The 23,528-nt window shown below is 46.0% G+C and overlaps 2 protein-coding genes across 10 annotated transcripts in view; one reads left to right on the top strand and one right to left on the bottom strand.

The window, feature by feature from the left end:
• Nucleotides 1-147: 147 nt before the first annotated feature.
• Nucleotides 148-16,705, bottom strand: DNAJC11 (DnaJ heat shock protein family (Hsp40) member C11). Of its 2 annotated transcripts, none has more exons than XM_048967835.1 (16): nt 16,579-16,705; nt 13,446-13,575; nt 13,004-13,077; nt 12,070-12,171; nt 7,614-7,742; nt 6,789-6,911; nt 6,100-6,173; nt 5,671-5,860; nt 5,503-5,588; nt 4,980-5,096; nt 4,140-4,295; nt 3,794-3,863; nt 3,624-3,681; nt 2,825-2,967; nt 2,291-2,420; nt 148-1,702 (listed from the first exon to the last, which is right to left on the bottom strand). In XM_048967835.1, the coding sequence occupies exons 1-16, from the start codon at nt 16,648-16,650 to the stop codon at nt 1,677-1,679; spliced, it is 1,680 nt and encodes a 559-aa protein (XP_048823792.1). In that variant the 5' UTR covers nt 16,651-16,705; the 3' UTR covers nt 148-1,676. The 2 variants fall into 2 exon arrangements, with proteins under 2 accessions (XP_048823792.1, XP_048823793.1); XM_048967836.1 differs by lacking the exon at nt 16,579-16,705 and adding an exon at nt 13,915-14,017.
• A 58-nt stretch (nt 16,706-16,763) lies between these two features.
• The window catches only part of CAMTA1 (calmodulin binding transcription activator 1), a 224,694-nt gene continuing 217,929 nt past the window's right edge, over nt 16,764-23,528 (top strand). For 6 of the 8 annotated variants that reach the window (XM_048967829.1, XM_048967826.1, XM_048967823.1 and 3 more), the window contains exons 1-2: nt 16,765-16,847; nt 19,850-19,943. In XM_048967829.1, coding sequence (XP_048823786.1) covers nt 19,877-19,943 — 67 coding nt within the window. In that variant the 5' untranslated portion in view covers nt 16,765-16,847; nt 19,850-19,876. Of the gene's footprint in view, nt 16,848-19,849; nt 19,944-23,528 lie in introns of all 8 variants that reach the window. The other 2 variants (XR_007380850.1, XM_048967827.1) reach the window with 1 other exon arrangement.

The raw sequence follows: 23,528 nt of genomic DNA, 5'->3' as shown, positions 1-23,528 counted from the left end.
CCACTTCAGGCCAACACAAGACGTGAAAGAGGCAATTCTGGTGGCATTTCTTGTCCCTTTCAACTAGCAGTGGGTATAAATGACCACAAAAGAGCAGGAAGCAGAACGTAACAAAGGATGCAGTTAAATTCATAGAACTTGCAACCCTTACGTTATGGAAGGAGTTTATTTTCAATGCTGCCCAGAAGATGAGAATGGGACATGGGCCAGTGCTCAGCTGAACATAATTTATTGCACATTTTACATTTAGTATCAGAAAAAAAACAGAACATTGGTCATATGTGAAATAGAGTCCTACACCAGGAACTGGTTGCAACTGAAGAGCCTTGTTTTACTTTTAAAAGTGAACACTTAGTTGTGTGAATGTGTGTTGGAGGGAGAAGTTCCTTGCAGCCTACCTCAAATGAGTCTGGTTTTAGAAAATTAATTGTCCTGTTAAATGCTCTCCTGCCTGTCATCTTAAGACCATGACTTGAGCAGAGAATGGCACTCCAGAAAAAGGGGTCAGGTGCACATCAGGAAGTGATTCATGGTAATGCAACAACACACAGCCAAGACCCTTTGTTTCCTGTCTCTCCCACGGAAGCAATGGAGGCTGCTCTAGGATTCACCGAGCAGAGCTGTGGCTCAGAAACAGCCTGATTATTCCTTTTCTCTGTAAGGAAAGCACCACAAAACTCCCACCAAAACTGGAATAGCACACGGCTGCCACTTCCACCTGCTGTGTCACAGGAACAGCACCACCCTTTCTGCTGGCAGATTACCAGCACAGCTTCCATGCAGGACAAATCCAACAAGTTTACCTCACATCTGATGCTGCAGCAGAAGTGGCAGCTGAATTCAGGGTTTTCAGCTCTTTTCCCCATTTTGTGCCTTTCCTCACTTTGGTCTGGTTTACTCCTATGAACCACGCTCTTTTTTTCCTAGAAATAAGATGAATTGCTGTCCTTCCCCCCCGCTCTGCTTCCCTGGTCTCCTGAACACCTTGACAGGAAAATGAATTAATAAGACAATTATACCCAGTGTCCTTGTCTGGTAGAGCAGTGTTTGAAGTGAGCAGCTGAATGGATTCATAGGGAAGAGGTCCGTGTCATTACAAAAAGCAAAGAACTCCATTCCAAACATACTTGTTCTTAACAAGTGCATTTCAAATACAGAATTAGGGTGGAAAACAATCTCTGCCCTCTTTCCAACGAAAGGATTTACACAGAAAACTCCCAGGAGGTGGCCTTCACAAAGAATTTTCACTCAGGCGTGGAAAAAGGCATGTTACCTACCTCAGTAAGTACATGAAGTAGTAAGAACAAGTCTTCTTTCTTGCTAAGTACAGAAGGCTATGTGAGACTGCACAAACAGACTGGGCCAAATTGCTGCAGGAAAGATTTGGCTGCATGATGGGTGGTGCTCAGCCTGCTCACACAACCTCAGCAGAAAGTACTGCACATTCAGAGTCACATTGCTTTATTGATTACTGAGCCACAATTGAGAAGTATTGCTTTGAAGCCACCTCAGGAAGCAGGTTCTCTCATTTTTGATCCTAACGTGACTGGTAGGCCACCACCTGCTATACAGATAAAAATAAAAATGTCTCTTGTTCAAGCTTGTAGCATCTGGGGGAAGGTTCTGCTGTCTCCACTGACCCAGGTATTGTAACAGACGTGCAGCTCTCATCAGATTTAGCCATCTGCATCGATTCTGTGAGCTGTTGAATGAGAAGAGTAAATGGATACACGCCACTCTCATCACCCTTGCTTGAACTTAAAACTACTGCACCAGGAACAGACAGAAACAATTCTGGCCAGTAATTAAACGTGGTTCATTTACAACTGCACTGTACTTATGACAGATCTGTGAACTGGATACACTCCTCCAATCGGGCTGTGGAAGTGGCCTGGAGTTAACAGGACTGCGCCCCGTGGCCAACTGCCCAGGGCTACGTGGTAGCAGCAAAACCCATCAGGAGACAATTCACAAAATCACCTCAATAGGGTGAACATCTTGACAGATAAAATGCAGATGGGAAAGAAATCTGGTACAGGCCTCTAGCTGCCTTCAGATCAGCCCACAGTGGGCTACCTGGTGCTGGGAATTGCCCAGTAGTGATAACAGCAGCTGCTGGAAGCTGCTTTCTTTTAAACTCAGGTTGGATATTTAAGGTCAGGTGGCATCAATTGCTGCAATGCTGCAACTGAGCTCCTCAATGACTGGAGACACACTGTAGCCACCCCAGTCCATTTCAGAAACCCCAGCTCTTCCTGAAGGAGGAAGCACAGTAGTCCTTGTTACTTACATTGCTTTGGTATCCTGAGGGCCTCATTGTCAGCTGACATCACTTGGTGCAGAACTCCCCGGAACTGATAAAGCACTTTCAAACTCTTCTCCTCACCCACACAGGGGTCATAGAAACCCGGCAACCCAGCCTTCAAACAGAGAAGGACAGGCTGGGAAACAGTGCACAGGCTTTCACTCTTCAACAACTCTTAAAATATCATTAGCACCAGAATAAGGTGTCAAAAAAAGTTGTTGCCAATGAGATGAGAAGCTAAGAAATTATTTCCCCAGTGCCAAGAACGCAGAAAACACTGAACCCAGGAAGTTTCTGACGTACAGCCCCAAAATCTCTAACACTGTCCTATGCCATAAACACTGAGGCACTGTTTGACATTGGAAATGCCCAGAGAAACAGAAGTTCCTAGAGGTTTATGATACTTGTATGGAAAGTGGTTGTGAATTAAACTGGCACCCTGTGAGGAGAGCAGACAGACTCAGAACGCTGAATCGCACACTTGAGTGTCTCAGCAGTGCTCTGACACCACCTACATACCTTGGATGCCTCTGTAAGGATGAGCTTGGAGTCCTTCACTAAGCACTGCAAGGGCACAGTCACATCTATTACTTTCACCTTCTCATTCTTCCTGCTGTTGTCATTCACGAACTTCCCATACCAGGCATTCACTACAATCAGACCTGCATTTCAGGAAATGACAAATGCAATGAGCTGTTTCCCACTGACAGCTGGGCAGACATGGATTAAAAGACCACCCCAGCACCTTCTTTTGCTTTCAGTGATACTTGAATCCACCTTGACTCAACCCACTCTTTTCAAGACAGAGGAACATTTATACCTGGGAGTTTGCTAGCAGTATTTCAGCACTAAGACAGGATGACTTGCCTTCGACATCACGCTGATGTGACAGGCCAAGCAAATGCCACTTCACTTTGGAAGATTCTCATGGTTGTTGCTCATAAGCATTAACACTCAGATTTCCATTATAATCTAAGAGCAAACTGTGCAGATCAGAGATCAGCAGAGCAGAGTCTTTCTCCACATGCCTATACCCACACTTCTCTTTTGTACAGAGAAGCAGCCAGACTTGCCTACGTCCTGCTGATCATCTTGCAGCCTTTCCTAAGACAATATTTGGTGTCCCTAAGTGCAGACACCAGATGAATCACAATGGAATTTTCCCAATATATGCACAACAGCAATTATGCCATGCTTCATTAAGAGTAGAAATGAAGCAACTGCATTTTGCATTTCTCCCCCTCAGCTACCCAGCCTTTTTATTGCTCCTTCCTCCATCCACATTTATGGAGCAAATAAATGGCATTATCATCTTTACCCATTCTGGCTTCCTCTGCTTCAATTATCCTCCGGACAGACTCTTGCATCAACCTAACCTGTAATAACACAGGGATAGAGTAAAAATTCAGCACTGTCAGACACTGAGTCCAAAAGAGATAAGCCAGGTAAAACCAGCTTCAAGAGGGATTACTTATGAGAAAGACTTACTGCAGCTTCTGCCTCTTGCTTCTTCTGAAGGATGTCACTGGCAGTACTTTCCCTTTGCTTCTCCAGCTCTCTGGCATAAAGTCAAAAATCACATCAGGTCTACACAACAAATGGGATTCAGCCAAAGTGGCAAACATTCACTAATTCACCCCAATTACAGCTGGCCCACATTATCACTCTAATGAGCTGGGCTTCAAGGTTCTTCCCCACCCTCCAGGGGATTTCCGTAGCCTTCCAGCAGCATTAACACCATGCCATGGATATCCCAGCCTTTGAACCAGACTCCCAGAAGCACTCCATCAGGACTTCCCAGCTCTGTACTACAAACACAGCCTTGCCAGCTCACCTCTCCTTCTGTGCCCTGAGGTAGGGTTTGATGATTAGCCTGTGCATGGCAAAGTAGACAACCAGGGGTCCCACAGTGGCATAGAATACAGCACTGGGAAGCAGCTGATCTGTTAGGTGGACAGGGAAGAAGTAGGTCTGACTAGCCCTGTTCAACCTGGAAGGAGTGAGAACATGAGGACAGGTCAGAAGAAATGCAGAGTCCAGCGTTCTTGATTAAGTACACAAGGTAGAGATGATTAAGTCATCCCAAAAACACGAGGAGCAGAACTGTGAACTTTGGAAGAACATTAATTTCTGAGAAGTCTCAACAGCAACATCTCGGCAGTTTCTGCATCCCAGCCGCCCTCTGCCGGCACCAACTCAGAAGTGCAGCACAGAACACGAAGCCTCAGAAGTTGGGCATCCCTGGGAACTGCCATATTAACAAAGCATCCTCAGTGACTCAACGATGGCAATTCACCCACTGAAGCACATAAGCACGCACAGTGTTTCACAAATGGAATGCAATTAAATACATGTCTTTAATATTTTTTGAATTATTCCACCCTCTTACTCATAATACCCCAAACTTAAAGCTGTACTTTCAGAGTATTTTGATGCATACACACAGAAGCCCTGTAAGAGGTGGTTCAGGCTCAGAATAACACAAGCAGAAGGCACATTTTGCTTCAGTAGGCACAACCTGCCTTACAGATGAGGGCAGCAGCAAACCCTTACACTGGAATATCAACATACGTGCTTTGCTCTAAGATAGGAACCCCCTCACCTGAATTTTTGAAATACAATAATGTAAGTTATGATTGGCCTCTACACTCTACAGTTATAATCTTTAACTGACTTGATTTTCAAAGACACTCCTTGGGGAACACCAACGCTGACGGTGGCTCCTAGGATGCTGTGTCTGGAAATCTTCCTCTCTGCTCCATACTCCACAATGGTCCCAAAGAACCCTGCCCTAGAATGAGAACAGATACTGCTAAGACTCAGACTTCAATTTTTTCATCACTGAATTCTCTTCATGTAATTCCCCAACAAGTAAAACACACAACAAATACATTTGTGTGGGGCAGATGCTGGCTGTCAGAAGATTCATGGTGCATCTCCAAGATGAGAGCAGCCCTTTCAGTTAGTAAACCAGTTAACAGACTACAGAGGCAACAAGCATGTATTTTACATTTTACTTAACTGGAGAGACACACAAAGCTAAGCCTCCAAGAGGCTCACTTCAGTCATTAACAGATATAATTAAAGAGCAGCAGGTTCCTAAAGAATACAGAAGCACTCAATTTGCGTGGAACCCAGAAACCTACAACAGCAGGAGGTAACAGACTGAGCAGTGTGAATTCCCACCTGACACTTACTTTAGAGAGCCTTTTATCCGCGTCTGATCCTCATCCTGAAACTTATGCTGATAACTGACCATCATGAAGGAATGGGGGATTCCCAGCTGAAATACAACAGCAGAAGCTGAGGCTTCTCCCTCCCAGAACGGCACCAACGTCCCCTGCACACAGCAACAGGATTCTCACCTGCAGCGCCACAGTGAAGTGGCTGGTTTTCGTGTCCCGGACAACGCTGGTGTTCATGGCTGACTGGAGGCCCCACCGCCACTGCAGGTACCCCATCGTGTTCCTGTCGAGGTTGCGGGCCAGAACTGTGGTGAGACCTGGGCGGACCCCACGGGACGAGAACTGCAGAGCACAGTTGGTAGTGATGAAGCTAGAAGAAACAAGCAAAGCCTCATCAGGATGTAGAGCAGACTCCCTTAAGCTAGTGGTATTAAAATAGAAGACACTAATGAACAGAATAGATGCATTTCAATTAGCACTGAAGCATTACGTAAAGGCTAGAGAAACCTTTTGCAGAGCAGAAAACAAATCTAGAATTAACAGGAAAATGACTTTAAGAAGGTTAATATTCCACACTGAGGAACCAAACATCAATTTTTGACTATTTACCATCTTGGTGTAAGATTACGGAATATCTTCAGACCAAAGAGAGGCCCCTGAAGGTCTCCTGCTCCAAACTCCAACTGTTGAAATGCACAGTGATAAGCAATTAGAATATAGGTTTTGTCAAGAGACAGAGTACTTTACAAGCATTGTTTTAATTCAGAAGTGCTTAAAACATCTGAATCAAATTCACCACTTATTTTAGTATCCTCTCCTTTCTGCTAATTTCTCACGGAGAATAACAAGTGTTTCTCTGAGCAAGGCTGTCACCAGCAGAGGACAGCAGTTTCTGTAGCCACACAGGCAACAGGCACTTATAGGAAGACACAGCCCTTGGGAAGGGCCCAAGAAACAACAGGTAACATTCTATCAGCACAAGCCAAGCACATCATGCATGGCCAAAAATGGGAAGAAAAGAAATGAAGGAAAACTTTGGACAGCATGTACCGAGTATTATTCTACTATCCAACACAGTGTGTTTGTTTTAGTATCGCTCTACAAATACTGCTACCACCTAAATCTCCAGGAGCTCTCTTCATAGGGCATTCAAGAAAGTCTGTCAGCACTGCTTTCCCTATCTTCTGAAATGGAAGCACACAAGGGTGAAAAAAAGCTGAAGAGAAAATAGTCTAGATAGCTCATCCAAGCAGCCTGAAAAAAATTGGGTACAATACATAACATCCAGCATTTCTTACCTCTCCCCATCCCTTGGCAGATGTCACTCGTCTAAAAGCAAGATTAATTGATCCACCTCCGTTCCCATTCTGGGTAGAAAGGTTACCAGACAGTATTGCTGTGTCTGTGGAAGTCAGTGGTGCCTGAAAAAAGAATACACTGCTACCAAAACAATCCTGATTCACATACATAACGCCTATTCTACAAGGACACAGCCAAAACTGCAGATGACAGCAGAGACTGTGAGCACCATGAGACAAGTATCAGCACAGCTGCATTCCTGTCATCCACTTAACCCAGGTGTTTGAGCCAGGCACACCCATATTAAGTTTTGTAGTGAGAACACAGCGAAATGTGAAATAAGTTCTACAGCAGCAGCTGCTTGTGACAGCTTTAATGAACTGCTAAGTCCCGATATTGAGCTGTAGTTCCTTCTATTCTCACTAGTAGACTCAATTTCTCCAACTGTTTGGAACAAAGGGAACATCTGCCCTTTGTTTCCTGCCTATGTCCTCAAAATTGGATGATATGTTTTCATATACAAAGTGTCCTGCATTCACAGAGAGCTAGATACCCACTTTGAATCACAATTCAGCCTCCCTGCTAGCAGGGAGCATTGCAGCATACAGACAAGCCATCAGATTCTGCCCTGTGCTCACACAAACGCGTGCCACACATTCAACACAGCCCTGCTGGAACCCAGTCTCCTCCCCCTCACCCTGGTTAATGGAACTTCCTGTAAAGAAAGAGGAGACCTGAGCAGTTTCCAGGTTCTGCTGCTTGCCCAGTACTGCCTCATGTTCTCAGACCCTGACCAAGCCAGCCACAGCGCCTGCCCTCCTTACCTCAATGGACTGGGATATGTGCATTTTGTTTATTTCAATCTGGGGAAAGCTGCTCCCTTGCACATCTTCATATTCTTCATCATAACGATCAAAGAGGTCCGTAGCATCTATTCCAACACTGATGGTTCCCTATGGATGAAGTGAAACAAGGTATTACAAGGTATTAACAAACACCCAGCTTACTCAGGCTACACGGCTAAAGCACCCTCACACATACATTGCTGGTTTAAAGACTGCTTTTCAGAATTTTCTTCTTCTGCAATTACATTCTCCATTCTAACCAGCTTGTTTTTTTTAAACACAAACACTACAACGCTTTTTTCCCCAGGAGGAACCAACTTGGAACATTAGCAAGAGTGGGGATGTTTGAAAAGAGCGCCATCAGATTTCTGTCTGGGTCACACAGCTACGAGGGGCTCTGATTCCCCACAGACCTCCTGCACTGCACCACCTCAAAATGGGCAACAACCATCTGCAGTAACAGAACCTCTGTGCACACAGGATTAACATCAGGCAGTTTGAACAAAAGCAACTCAGGGTAGGTGTAAAAACATCCTGACAGCAGAATGCAGACAGACTGAAATAAGAATTTGTTGTAAGAGTTTTTCCATGCTCACTCCATTCTAATAGAATTCTGAACCTTAGACTGCAGAGTTTGATAGGATTCAAGCTGCCAACCACGTATCTGCTGTGAAGATTCCTGCTGTTTATTTTCTGATTGCTTGCACAACAAAAAACCAGCATATTTTAACACAGAAAGGTGGGATTATTTCCAGAACTCTGGAATAAGGGCTGAATCCTAATTTTTATTTTCTTTATTTATTTTTTACATTTTTGGAAGGCCGCTGAATTTTAAATCAATTACACTTATTTCCTGTTTAAAGAAACAGGAATGGCAAATTACTACCATTCATGCAGATTACTTCTCAGGAATGACCTCCAACACCACTTCAAGGAGTTCAAGCAGCCTGCTCTCCAAAGGTAAAACTTCTTCAGCTGCAGCCCCTCCTTGCTGCACAGTTCCTTGCCAAGGCCAACCTAACAGTGGAGCAAAGCAAGGCTGCCAAGTGCCTCAGAAGCTGCAAACCCTGCACTGCTGCTCCAGATGCCTACAAAGCACACTGAGAAGAGCCAAAGAAAGCAAGAAGGGCCAGCCTGACTCCATGAGAGTCCAATCACTTCATTGCAGACTGACTGATCAAACATTTAAACACAGGCGAACGCACATCAAAACAGAACCACTCCTCTCTTTTATTGATGCTGTTCACTTCAGAAATATACAAGCCCAGGATCTTTCACAACAGCTGCACAACAACAACGTTTTTTGCTCGGTGCTGCATTCAGCACAGAACCTCTGCAAGACTGCAACTCTGAATTACTAATTTAGAGTAATTTAAACAAAGGTTCTCAAACTAAATAGTAGCCATGTTGAATTTGAATGAAATCTTGCAACTTCCTTTCACAACTATGAACTGCAAAACACTCCTCTCAGTGAAAATGGAGAAGTCAAAAGGAAAACACCTGAATCTATGCATGAAAATCTACAAAACTAATTCAGATGAAAGCAGCACCTCAGCTGCCCCCACCCCTGCCCTCTGCAGCAGGATTTCTGTTCAGGCGCCTTTTGGTGAAGGGAGCAGCAGACTCCACCAGGTATTTTCCCTCCTGCCAAACAGGTGAAGTCACCTTCAAAGACCTATAGGTCCTGGCAAGGAAATTGGCTCGTGCACGAGCACAGGAAAAGCAGCAGATGGCAATGTTAAAAATATTCCCAGAGAACGACAGCACCCCCTGCAGCACCGGATCGTAGAGAGGAGCACTGCTCCACACAGCCTCCCGTCAGCCACCTGCTCAGGCCATTGAAAAAAAGGAAAAGCCTTCCCCAAGTGAGAGCAGCAGGGAGAGGCTGCAAAGCTGTGCTCAGAGGTCGGCTGCACACACGGCAAGCAACGCGCTGAGCCGTGCAGCAGGAGGTCGTGATGCGCTTCAGGACCATCAGAACTGTGATCCAACAGCACCTTTTGAAATCACCTACATTTAACATCCCTGCAAACACAAAACAGTTGTTCATGATGAAATTAATAGATGTGACAGAGAAGAATATATCCTTCCTCCTCTTTTTTCCTGGAAGATCACCTTCCTTCTGGAAGCCACACGTGGAACCTGGCCGGGCCCTGAGGAATCTGCATTTCTTAGGCGTCGACCTTCTGCAGCAGGAAGATAATGGGACTCACTGCTCCAAATGGGAAGCAGTTCTCAAATCAAGTAATGAACTTTTCAACCCTTCCGCACAGCTTCGAAAACAAAAACAAAACTCTAAAAGCAAATAATAGGCTCAATTTGAAACCTGCCAAATTGCCTACATCTGGTTATTGCTCAACATTTCTGGTTAAAATGCTTTACTTTGCTGAAACCATTTTATAGAACTGACAAAATGTTTGAGATTTTAAGATAACTTGTGTTCATGTATGAAGTGATCACAGCTGTGCTACCTAATTCCACAGGAACATTGCCTGGAGAGACATTTCTATAGGCTGCCAATCAGCAGTTGCTGTAAGCACCCAGATGGCTAATTTTATCACAGGACACAGAGACCAAGGCTTGCAATACAGATACTTTTTTACTGCTCACAGACACAGTGAAATACCCAGATAAAGTGTTGAACCGAAGTCACAGTGAAGCACTACACAGATAACCATGCCCCTCTGTGCCAGTGTCCTCCTGACCACAATCACTCTCATCTCCAGTACAGACATTTGGACTTGCCCTGTTTTGTGGCACCCAGAAATCCTTTCCTGGATAGAATACATGAACAGCAGATATTTACATATCACCTTATGCTTAGCCACCCTTTCAGAACAAATAAGTTCCTAATATCTGTACGACTCACAACAGCTTGGTGATCTGCATTACTCGATTCGCTCTGCTAAGACCAGCACAGATTCAAAGTCTGTGCCAAGGAATACCTCAAAACATTACAGGTCTTTTCAGAGGGATATTTTTCTGATTCAGTTCTAAACTCACACTTCTGTCCCCTATGAAAACACACTGACTATAATGACTATAAAGACCAGAGCAACCTTCCAAACCAGCTCTAGTAGCAATTACTCAACCAGCAATCTTTTTGTTGGGTTACACGAGCTATGCTGCAACACTGTAAAGGCCCAGGCATGAAGCCAGTGACAGAGAACCTCTTCAAGGACATCAGAACAGTACCACCACCCGTGCTTCGGATGCAGGATCTTTGTACTTCCACCAAGCATTTGCAAGCCAAACAAAATTCAATGTCACACTACAGTTTTGTTTGAAGACAGAGGAAGTTTATTTACCTATGTAGATGTCTGCACAGCTACCTCAGGGCTGAGAGAGGAAGATTAAGGCTCCCCACCATGGAGCATTTCTACCCTGCATAGAAGGAAAAGGCTTCCAACAGAGGTTTCAAAAAAAATGGGCACAAAATGATTTCTGACAGTTTAAGAAGAAAGGAGAAAGATACAGACAAGAGGTAGACTAAAGTGCAAGTATACGAGGTGAGTGCCAATGCAACTCTTTGATAGCATTGCTCACTGCATGAGAACCAAGATTTTTCTGATTCAACAAGCTCCAAAACCTCAGTCGGGGCAATCCTGACAAAGGCTCAGGTTGCCTGCACACTTATCAAGCCAAGAGCCTGCTAGGCCATTAGCATTGCAACCTACTGGAGTATTCCAGTCACAGCAGGTGACAGATGTCAGTCATCATTTCCACATCTCCCTGCCATCCCCATGTTACAATGAGAACATCATCCTTAACACAGATCATTCCTAAACAGCCAAGATTAAGCAGCAAGGTGGGTCATTTAGGGTCGATTTATTGCTGCTCAAGCAGATAGAGATGAGGATGGAATGCTCAATGATTATCCTTTTAAGAACATGATGTAGCTTTCTTTAAGCAGGACTAACTGTGAAGCAGGCAAGACCCCAATCTTGTTCATGCTGATTTTGCTCACTGCACTGCAAGCACTCTATAGTGAGAGGGAACAGTTATCTATCCAGCTGGTTTAGTAACTGCTTCATATTTTTTCTTTTCAAGGCTGCATCTGAATCTCTCTCCACATTGCTGTGACACTAGAGCAATATTAAAGGGAAAAACTGTCAGGTTACTGCAAGGAGTTACATTTTATTTGGAATATTTGGATAGAATTCAAAACAACCTCAGAGTTAGGAATGCTTTCGTAAAAGCATTGAAAGATACTTTTGCTCTCTGATGTTTAAACAGAAAAGAAAAAAAATGGAAAAAATGATTTCAAAGATTTAGTTGTTTTCCCTACATTTTCCAGATAAGCTGCAAAGAGCAGCTCATTAACTGTGAATACCTAAGGAGTTATTTACTATAACCCTTCATTGAGGCTCATCACCCTTGCATTCCCAAACACTTAAGAGCTCAACGTTGAGACTGGCATGAAGTCTTTGCTCACCTTTGGATTAGTTCTCTGCTGCAGTCTTCTCTCTTCCCTCTCTCTCTGCAAACGCTCAAACTCCTCTCTGATTTCAGCTGGAGTTCTCTTCCTTTCCACAACCTGCTCAAAAAGAAATTGAAATACTGGTTGCTTCACTGCTGATGGAACAGAGGTCTGCTGACACTCAAACACGCTGCGCCCACTGCTCTGTTTCCCTACATGTTTCAGGGAGTTAGAGCTTTAAAGAGGCTCTAATTAAGGACAGAAAAAGTACTGGATTTAGATTTAGTTCAGATGAAGATGAGATGAAATGGGGATATTGATGCATTTGTCCCAGCCAAACATGTTGCCTGCTATGATAATATCCTAGCAGGGAACTCTGAATGCCATGTTTTTTGTTCTCTGGGGAAAAACATCACCAACAAAAAGTACTCTGAAAACCCACCATGTTGCTCCAGAGCTGGAGGCAGGGAGAGGAAAATAAAAGAAACAAAAGAAGACTACTTCCTATCAGTGTAATGTTACAATGGGATGGAGACTACTGCAACAATAGTGGGGTGAGAAAGTCATTGGCTACAGCAAATGAGAACAAGCCCAAATGCAGCCACAAATGCAGAAATGAAGGGAAAGAGCTGCTTACCTTTGGAAGGCCTCAGGTACACAGGGATCTCCAGCAAGAGATCCCCTCACCTCCACAGCCAACCCTTAAATGGATCCTGGCCCCACCCCTCACCCAGGTGTACCTGAGCTCTGTAGGATTGGCCCTACCTTCCTACCACATGCTCCATCACTGCTGCAGACTGCATCCTGCATTTCTGCTACAAGCAGACAAGTTGTTTTTTTATTTTATTTTAAACATTAAAGGTGTCAGTGCAGCTCAGTACAGCAAGAAACTCAGACAAACTTGGATTCAACCAATCCCACCAGCCATAAAGTACGGAATTTCTCTCACCTCCCATCCTTCCATCTCCAGTCCTCTCTTCCCATATATGTCATAGATGGCCCTGGTCTGTGGATCACTAAGCACTACAATTACAATCAAAGAAGAATGATAACTCGGTCTTCTTAAGTCACAGGCCAACAAAACTGTGTTACTTAGAATTCAGGCAGATTCTGGAAATTCGCTCTACAGAGAAGTAAGGGAGACATTGACAAGACTGCTTATAATACATAGGAGGTAAGAACCAGGACTCCATATTTTCTTCATTGCAAACTTACAATACATCACTCCTCTAATTTACAGGACAGAAAAAGGAAACAAAGCACTACTAAGTATCAGCAATATTATAGCAATACAATGTGACAATATTTATTTGTACTTTAAAGAGCACAAAGACAAACCCTGCCTAAAAAGCCCCTAGGAAATTCTGGCAAACTCAAAGACTTCTGCTGACCTTCATAAGCTTGGTGAACCAGGTTAAACAGCCGCTCAGCCTGCAGCTTCAGCTCTGGGTCTCTGTGCTTGTCTGGGTGGTACAGCATGCACAGCCGGCGGTAGGCAGCTTTTAACTCTTCCTGAGAGGCCTATGAAAAGCAATGCAGATGAATTAAAATACAATTAAGGACAATGAAAAGACAAAAGGACCATTTTCAAGATCAGCCTTAAAAGAGAAATCTAACAGCCACTACATCCCATCACTTACACAAGTTTAAGAACAGACCTACACTTCACAGTAGGACACAGCTGCCATATAAGTCAACAAAGCATTCAGCTATGCAATCTGTGCTTTCTAAGTTATTTATGAGGTAGGCAATGCTAAAATGGGATGAAAAGTACCATGATAATAACAGAGAGGCAAAGTCTTCAGCTACAGCAAACAAAAATAAGCACAAATGCAGAAACAAAAGAAAAGAGCTGCTTACCCTCAGAAGACCTCACATACCCAGGAAACTACAGCAAGAGATGCTCTCACCTCCACAGCCAACCCTTAAATGAGCGCTGGGAAGGGCAGGATCCTGGCTCCACCCCTTCCTGTTGCTCAGGCACACTGCATGCACCTGGGCTCCCCTGGCTGGCCCTGCCTTCCCACCAGGTGCTTCATCTCTGCTTCAGGCCATGAGCCAGCATTTCATGTTACAGCAATCACTTCACCGCTCCCTAGCACTTCCACTGCTGTACAACAAGGATGCTCCACGGTGCTGTGAGAATAGGAGGCACTTCACCTCCCTCAAAAATTCACTCAGCTGCCACAGATGGATGAACAGAACAGTAAGTCACTAAATGCATCAACAAAACAAATGCGTCCTTCAGCATGAAGAATTTTAGGTGGCACCTGGCCTCATTCCAAAGACAGAGATTTTAGATGGCTCTTTCGGAATCAATGGAATAACAGAGCGGACGCCTTCCTTTATCGCTCCCAGGAGACAATCGCAGGGCAGAATCGCCTTCAGACCAGGGGAGACTCGGCAGCCTCCCCTTTCTCACTTCATTCCTTGTATTTCAGCACTATTTATCCCTCAAAGGGTGAGGAGAATGTGCAGTTTCTTTTGCATCTCAAAGCTAGAGGTTTGTTCCATCTCGACAGTCTAGAGTAGATGATGTCTCTGCATTTATACTTACTGTTACATTTCTGAAGTGATACGGCAGAAGTAGACCTGATGAATTTGCTACCACCAGGACAGCAAGGCAGATGCAGAACAGCTGCCTTCTTTTTACTACTGTGTGCTTCCTCAGACATTGAATTTAAACTAGATTGAGAAGAGAGAGCTCTAAAATGACATTCCTTAATCAAATTAATGATAAATGGTTTAATGTGCTATTGATTACATAATAGAAATGAGCAATTTCATTTTTTGTAAATGCCACGTTCAATACAAGGTTAGATTGGGCCTTTCATCATCTCTGAATAGATTGGGCCACCGGTTCAATATTTCATGAGAGATAACCTCTTAGGAACCACTAAAGAAATACTGACATCATTTCAAATTGCAATGAGATACGTAAGTCAGTAATAACCATATGTAAGTTGCATTTTTATTACCAAAATTCTAGACGAAATTAAGATGTGTGTCACCTCATTGTTTGGGCTTAAATGCCTTAATTTAGTGTTTCACACTTGCCATGTTTTTACTGGATTGAAATCCATAGAAGATTAAGCATACAGACACACTGGAGATGTGTTGCTCAGTAGCTTGTTCTCCTTACCATGGCTGCAAAGCTCAGTGGTTAACCATTACGCTGAGCCCAGCCGCCCGAGCACACAAAACTGGCTCAGCATTCAGCAGTGTTGCCTCGTTGCATACCACTGCCATGCAGGACAGCACTACAGAACTTAATTAGCAAGGAGATAATTAACAACGTAACTACCCTCATCGAGAGTTACTCTCTCAAAGATCCTTTAAGCTCGGCTTCAGTTCCCTGCTACACTCAACTTGAATTTTTGTTATCCGTTGCAGTGCTGAAAGTCTGGCCAAGTTAACCTTTAAGCCTTCCCTGTTCATCCCCAGGCAGTCACAGCGCCTGCACGCTTCCTACCTCACTCTTTTAACCTTTGCATCTGCACCTCGATGGCATTTGGGAGTGTGATTTACAAGGCTATTGGCTGATGTAACAGTATGACACACAGACTGTTAACCGTGCTCGTGTTTGAGCTGCACAACACTCTTCAAAAAAGAACGTTTTTCTCTTCTGCACAGTATTGGAAAGCTCTGTGTAAAGTTACAGTCAGAGATTGTTTCCTTCAGAAACACGAAAGGCTTCCATAAAGAAGACACAGAAGGCCACCCCCACGGCCAGAAGCACTGACGTCAATTCCCAAACTAATATTTTCAGAACCAAAGGACGAAATTGCTTCTATGTCTCAAACTCCTACCATTCGAGGCAGCAGTAGCTCAATAAAAGCTTTCTTCATCTCTGAACGTTAACTGTTAGGGCTGAAGGGTCTGAGCAGCGCGGTCTGATTGTGCGCACACTGCCGTGGTGAACCTGCCTGCAGCTCAGCACAGCACACACGTTCTGACCTCCTGCAACTCGACCAGCTATTGCTGGCACTGCGTGCCGGCTAACAAGGGGCTGCACCTCGGAAAGGAAACAGGAGAGCACTGACAGCCTTTTATTTTTTTAATGTGAGCACATACGGTTCACACAGCCCTGATTCGAACCAGAATGAAGAACCAGAAAGGCACAGAAGGTCCATGCACACAGAGGCGGGTCTACAATCACGCTGTCACGAACCCTGGGGTTCTCCCATCCATTCAAACGCGCTGCTTTTAGCACAGCGTTACCTCGCCGCTCCATCTCACGCTCAGCCCCGGGCGCTGCCAGCACAGCGAGCGGCTCCGAGGGCTGCTTTTGTACCAAAACGAAGGATCCCCCCGCCATCGAACCCCGGACGCCCCTCGGTGCCGCCCCCATCTAAGCCCCGCACGAGGCCGCGCTCCCCGCCCCGCCCCGCCATCCGATCACCGCCGCCCGCTGGGGTCGCTCTCAGCCGCCCGGGCCGCCCCACGGCCCGCCCCAGAGGCGAGGTCAGGCACGGGGGGTCGCGGCCCCCTCGCGAAGCCGCGCGGCCCGGCCTCCGCGCTCACCTCTCGCCGCACGTTGAGCAGCGCGTAGTAGTCCTCGTTGTCCGGCGCCTCTTCGCCCAAGGCCGCCGCCATCTTCCCGACCTCTCACCCCGCGCCGGGCGGAGCGATGCGCCGCGCCGTCCCGACAGCGCCCCCTACGGCCCGGAGGAGCCCGACTACTGCGCGTGCGTGCGGGGCCGCGTGCCGGCCGGGCCGAGTGCGCAGGCGCGGGCGGGCCCCGCCCCGGGAGCCGTGAAGCGCGGCGCGCGGCGGCGGGCGCGGATCCCGCGGTGAGTGCTCGGCCCGGTACCTCCCGGGCGCCTCTGTCCTCGCGGTTCCCTCGTGCGTCGCGGTTCGGTCTCCGCTCCGGGGTGCGCCGCGAGGCGGGAGCGGCGCTCCGGGATCCGGCGCGGCGCCGTCCGTTGGCGGCTGCGGGTTGGCGGGGCACGGCGTCCGTTCTCGGCACGGTGGGGCCGGGCACGGGCTCGAGCACCGACGAGGAGCGGCGGAGCAGTTCGGCGGCGGCGCGACCCGCGGCCGGGCGCTGTGTTCCGCGCTGGGAGGGGGGTGGTGCCGCTTTGTGCGGGAGCTGCGCGGTCCCTCAGCGCTTCTGTGCTCGGACGGAGCTCCGGGACGCCCCTCGTAGCCCTGCCGTGCTCTGACGGGAAGCTGGGTCTGCTTTCTTTTCCCGAACTGCGGCTGGCCTGGGTCGAATCGCGTTCCGTTCCCGTGTAGGCTCGGCACGGAGGCGGATCGGCTGCCCGCCTGTTGGAAGCGTTTTTCCCACGTGGTTTCAAAGACTGAAGATGCAGAGACCGCTCCGGTTCCCGGGATGCGAATTGCCCCGGTCTGTAGCCGGACGGTTCGGGTCCGGTCCGTGCTATGCTGTTTCGAATGCCGCGTGGGAACGGCGTGGCTCGTAGGGATGTTGGTGGCAGCGTGACTGGGAATCCTTGCCCTTGCTGGGCCGACCTGACGCGTTCCTGAACGACGCTGCTGCCCGCTGCCAGCTCTGCCGTTGCTTTGTGTGCATCACGGATGATTCAGGGGCAATTTCTGGGAACGGTCCACAGATGTCACATCTTGGCAGGGAAGCATAGGAAGAGAGCAATAAGACTTTAGTGAGCTAAATATGAACTGTGCTTTCTAAGCATCTGGAGACTTCTCTTTACAACATTAAGCTAAATGGAGGAAAAGTAACTGCTGTAGGAAAAGGTTACAAAGGTTACTTTGGAAGGGGAAAAAAGATATTTATTGAGCTTTTCCGAGTTGCCGAGTTCTGGCTCTGGGTGTGGAGTCTCTTGTCCACACTGCCCTGCAGGACACTGGCGGTGCCCAGGAAGGCATCGTGGTGCTTTGTGGGGTGCAGCCTTTGTGCTGAGAGCTGCAGATGCCAAGTAGTCAGATGTGGGGTTTAGCAGCTCCTGTGTTCTCAGGTGGCTGCAGCTTCTGCCTGGTGTGCTGCTTTTGGAAGCTGTGAGCAGCCTCACTGGTTTCTTCTTAGGTCACAACCTAAGGGCACGTTTCCCCCTCACACAGAACTGCTCTTTTTAGTCTGGACCATTCAAATCAAAGAAACTCTCGTTATTATTTTTTCCCTAAGCTGTAATGTCTGTAATGTTTCTTTTCTGCTTATAAAGCATGTGCTCTGTTCAGAGCCTGCACTGAGAAAGGGATGCCACTGAGTGTAGTGGCAATGCTAAGTCACAGCCTGAAGCAGTGATGGAGCACCTGGAGGGAAGGCAGGGCCAGCTCAGGAGAGCTCAGGTGCATGCACTGTTCTGAGCGATGGAAGGGCTGGAGCCAGGATCCTCCCCTTCCCAGCCCTCATGTAAGGTTTGGCTGTGGAGGTGAGGGGATCTCTCTGGAGATGCTTGCGTAGCTGAGGCCTTCCAAAGGTAAGCAGCTCTTTTCCTTCATTACTGCATTTGGGCTTGTTCTCATTTGCTGTAGCCAGAGACTTTGCTACCCTGCTATTATTGCAGCGCTTTCCCTCCTATTATAGCGTTACACTGAGCATCGCTGTGCTTAGCTTGAAGTGCAGAGTTCCCAAAGTAGGGTCAGGTGTTGGTGGGCTCAGTGATGCCCATCTTCCTCAGTCTGGTGAGAGTGGCCAGTGCGTGCTGGGCCTTGTTTGGCAGCTTGCTGGAATCACGCAGTCATCCCTAGAAATCTGCCCCCACACAGCGTTTTTGCTGATATTAATTTGGGGTCTATCTCGGGTCAGTGGAGGGGAAAAGCAGAAGATGCCATCAATTTAGCTGAGCTTGTCAATGCTGTCAAGTTACCACCTGATTAAGTTCCTCCCTCCTAATGATTACAGCCAATGAGGAGAGGAGATGTATGCTGATGGGGCTTTTGAGCAACAGAGCCGGGGTCCAACTTAGTTAGACTTTAATGTAGTGTCATCTGGGGGCTCTTTGGCTTCAGTGAAAGGTGAAGCTTTGAACTGAGTTGTTGCTGTGAAAGCAAACAACACGAAACAAAACGTCCGCAGATGTAGGACAGCGTGCTGCCCCTCTCCTGCAGCCAGATCAACGGCGACTGCTGCATTTTAGTACAGGTCTTCCATGGCCCAATTTGTTAGTATTAGGAGTCCATAGAGATAATGTCTTTTCACATATAAAAGATGCTATTGATTTTCGGTTACCGTTGTCCTGAAATGTGCACAGTGTGTCTATGGAGCAGTGACAATCCTCCATCACTAGCTTTATGGGAAAAGAATGGTTATTGAATCTCTTCCCATAAAATATAATCTCTTTCTCTCTTCCAGAATTTGCCAACCCCTATGGGAGTCCCTCATGTTATCTCTTTGAGAAAATTGATTTTTTTGTCTCCTCTTTGTACAATTGTCTAGTTTTATTTTTAATTTGGCTCATGTGATTTGGAAAGGAGACTTTCCTAACGTTGTGTGTTTTGTGTTGTATTAATTCTGCTTCTTATAGACTAACACTTTCAGAATGCTATAAAATAAAACAAAGCCATTTGCTTGGCACAAACCTCTCTTGTTGCTGGGAGTTCTTTAGTCTGGGTGAGTCATTGACCTGCTCCTTCTTTCCAGGCGTGTCTGGCTGCTTTTCAGCTGCTTACAGGTAAAATTGGGGTAAGTTTCTAGAGTCAGCACAGGCTGCTCAGAGAATTTAGGGTAAACGATGTTAGAAGAGAACACAACTTGCAGTCCTGTCTGCTCGAGGAGCAATGGTCTTCAGACTCGAACAGTGGCAAAGATACTGACAAAGTTGTCCTTTCCTCTGTGTAGCAGGTAACTGACTATGGGACTTTTTCCTTTCAGGAAGGAAACGGCAACATGAATTCATAGATGATGAGTAGGATGCCAAAGCCAGAGATGACAGTGCTCTTGAAGAAATGCTGGGTAGAACAAAAAGGTAAAAGAAACAGCTAATTGAGTGCATTTTGGAGCCTGTAGGACTTATGTTACCTTCCCCCATGAGGCAAATGACACATTCCCTCCAACCGTAGCTGAGTTTTGAGTTCCCACCTCCTCAATTTTGCATGAATTTTTAGTGACACCTCACTCTTGACCTATTTTTCTGAGCCAGGTTTTCCCTAAAGCTACGCTGTTCCATACCTACAAGTTCCCACCACTCACACGTGTGCCCTTGCATGTACATTCTTGCAGATCCAGCAACTGTTTCATCCTGTCCTGCAGGTGACACTGTCAAATTGCTCATCCTGGGTTGTTTGCTGCAGTATTTTGTGATGAGAACAAAAAAGAAATGAGATTAACTTGACCAGTTAATTTGCATCCGGCGCTGTTTTCCTCAGGTGACCATGCAGTAATTGGCTGTTCTGACTTCTGACCTAAGCCTGGGCAGATACACATGGTTAAAATGATTGAAATGTCTTGCAAGCAAGTTGCCTCCACAAAGAGTGAATTGCTTGCTGCTACTCTGATTGTTTTTGCTGTGTTTTGTGTTCATATTGGTGAGGTGCTCCCAAGGAATCCCTTATTGGCACTTTGGTTCTGAGAAATTATAACCGAGGCATGATAGTCCACTTAGGCTTTGGGAATTGGATTTAATCACACCTGCACAGAGCCATGGAGTAGAAAGGCCTTGGTTATATTTCACCAATGGCAGCAAAAGTGGTGGAAGGAACTGGCAGGGAACAAGAAAATCTTCAGTAGTAGGAAATGTATAGGAATGACTTAAAGAAACCATTTTCCACTAATAGCTCTTTGTGTTTTGAGCTGTGGTCGTAGCTGGAAGTAGGAGTTTGTGTTCCCTACCAGCTCTTCCATCTCCAAAATGAGTCTCCAACTTATCTCTAGCAGAATAGCTGTATGACAAGTTAATTTCTGCTGTGCCAATGAAAATATTAATTGGGCTCAATGTTATGGTTTATTTTTACCTCAATTTAGTGGAAATGCTTTCCCATTTTTGTCAGTAAGTAGCTCTGGATGCTATAGGATGTGCTGAAGTCCTTGCTATGGAGGAACAACAGCTGCTTCAGTTCCTTTAGTGCCATTGTAGTAGTTTGCCCTGTGCTGTTTGGGAAATGTAACCTATGCTTGAAATATATATAAACAATTTTATTGGGAATACTTCTTTTGTGGTTATAAGTGGTATAAGCTATTGTATGGTTGATATACACATCTAGTTTTTAATCTAACAACACCGGAGTTGAGAATTCGGACGTTCTTAAAATATGAACAAGTAAATCGCTGTTGTCATTCCATATTTTGGTAGATCTGATTGTTTTTTCCTTCTTTTTGTGCATGTGTGAATGTTAAGGCTGTTGGAATGTTATTCAGCTGTTTGTATGAACTCTGATGTGAATCTGTTACGTGCTTTGAGGTATGACATTCTTCACCATTGATCTGTAACCCTTATTTGGAGCGTGGTCAGTGCTGATGTGTGCTGTGTCTGTGCTGCTTTCCCAGGGCTGTGACTTCTGGCTGCTCTGTTCCAGCCCCTGTGAAGCTGGCACCACAGCAGTCTGAGGCAAAGGTGAAGCAGGGGGTGGGGAGTTGTCCCTCAGTATCTGCTGTGCTTCTGACAAAGAGCACCGTATACAGGAACTTTACTATTGATGCCATTAGACATTGGGTCAAGGAAATGCTCAGTGCTGCTGCTTTAAGGTGGCCAGTAGCCACTAGCTGTGTTCAGCATCGTCTCTGCCAGCTCTGGCATTGCTGCATGTGCTGTCAACTCAGCAGTGGCTGGAAGCTCAGATAGGACCAGATTTGGCATCAGAATAATCACTTCTACAGGCGTTGTGCTTTGGATGTTGCCAGCTCCTCACTTCTGCTGTTTCCCAGCACGTGGTGCATTATATGACCCTGAGGACAGACAGCCTGCCGGGTAGCCTACAGATTTTAGTTTGTTTTCTCCCCTCCATCTTGTTAGTATTCAGGTTTGCAGTTGGGGAGAACTGGGAAATATGCCTTCTATTTTGCTTACTCTCCTGCTTGCTGGGGCTGGTGACAGCAGTGGGAGATCACGCAGGTGTCGCGGTTTGATAGAGGTGGTGAAGGAAGGTTCTTATCTGAGAAAGAACTGCGTGCAGGAGTTGAGAGCTGCATGCCTCCCCTCGCTGATTGTGAGCATGTAAGACAAGAATGTGAGTTGCTTACATACTTGGATCGTAAAGTTCACTGTCATCACTCTTCCATGAGTGGTTTGTCAGACAAAATCTTTGTCATTGCATTTGAAGACCTCACCCTCACTGTCAAAGACAGGAGGTTGGAGGAGGAGCAGATAGAATCCTTCCATTTTTGGAGTGTTCAGTTTCATGGGCTTGTCAATTTTGAAATTGTAAATTACTGAGTATTAATAATCTGCCACACAACTTGTCTACTTCCAACTGTATTCATCCTTACTAAGGATACTTTTTTTTTTTTAGAGTAAAAGCAGGTAACTAACTGTCAGAAAGCAAAGGCGTAGCAGAAATGCTAAGTCATGGCCTGAAGCAGTATGGAGCACCTGGTGGGAAGGCAGGACCAGCCCAGGGTTGCTGAGGTGCATGCAATATATTTGAGTAACTGGAAGGGGGGAGCCAGGATCCTCCCCTTCCCAGCCCTCATTTAAGGGTTGGCAGTGGAGGTGAGAGCATCTCTTCCTGGAGATCCCGGTGTACCTGAGGCCTTCCAAAGGTAAGCAGCTTTATTCCCTTTCTTTCTGCATCCATGGCTGCTGCACTTAGGCTTGTCCTTACTTGCTGCAGCCTGGGACTCTGCTACCCCTCTGTCATTGCTGTTTTCCATCACATTGTAGAGTTACAAAAGGAGTGGATTATTTTTCTCTTTGCTTGTTCTAAGACCGATAACACAGGATTTCCTGTAATAGATGATGTGTATGTGCCCCTCATGCACTGCTTTATGGGGTTGGTGTGGCTAATGACTTGTGTGTAATCAGAAAATAAGAGCTTTTGCAGAGTTAATACAAAAAAAAAAAAGTACAAATGATGATCTAGAACATATTTCTTCAAATGCCATTGCACCTGGTGAGGGATGAAGAGTGTTCTCAGCATTTCTTAATCACCATTGTCTGTAAAAAACATACCTCTAGTGGGAATACCTATATGGCCTGAATGGAACAGAATGAGAATCTGAATAGAAGTCTGTGGAAAAAAACTATGATTTAGCCCTGTAAGAAGTAACTCCACAAATCTAGTTCAGTAAGGACAGAGTTCCAGTGTGCTCTGTTTTCTCACAGAAGTGAGCACTTTGGGATTAATTAAATGCTTTTTGTTCTCTACTGCAGTGTAACCTTTCTTTTACTCCTTTTAGGGCTCACACCATGTAAAAAGGCAAATATGCTGCCTGAAGGCAAAGGTTTGGGGTAAAATTATGTACGTTCATGAGACCAGAGAGATGTGATGTTTGTCATTGCAAAGCATGGCCCACAAGACTGGCAGAGCTCAAGCACAGCAAGTGCTGTTCGGCTGCAGCTGTGAAGGAAGGAGGATGCTCACACGTGTCCATCTCAGTCCTGAGGGCTGCAGTGGGT

This window comes from Lagopus muta, chromosome 21, assembly GCF_023343835.1.
Source record: "Lagopus muta isolate bLagMut1 chromosome 21, bLagMut1 primary, whole genome shotgun sequence".
NCBI lineage: Eukaryota > Metazoa > Chordata > Aves > Galliformes > Phasianidae > Lagopus > Lagopus muta.
This window is presented reverse-complemented; position numbering and strand designations above follow the sequence as displayed.

What these genes read in the sequence shown, in the direction of transcription:
- DNAJC11 (XM_048967835.1), bottom strand. Translation starts at nt 16,650, where the DNA reads ATGGCGGCGGCCTTGGGCGAAGAGGCGCCGGACAACGAGGACTACTAC. An exon ending in CGTAATCTTACACCAAGATG is followed by an intron (nt 5,861 to 6,099) that starts GTAAATAGTCAA and finishes TGTTTCTTCTAG; the next exon opens with CTTCATCACTACCAACTGTG. An exon ending in AGCAAGAGGCAGAAGCTGCA is followed by an intron (nt 3,682 to 3,793) that starts GTAAGTCTTTCT and finishes GTGTTATTACAG; the next exon opens with GTTAGGTTGATGCAAGAGTC.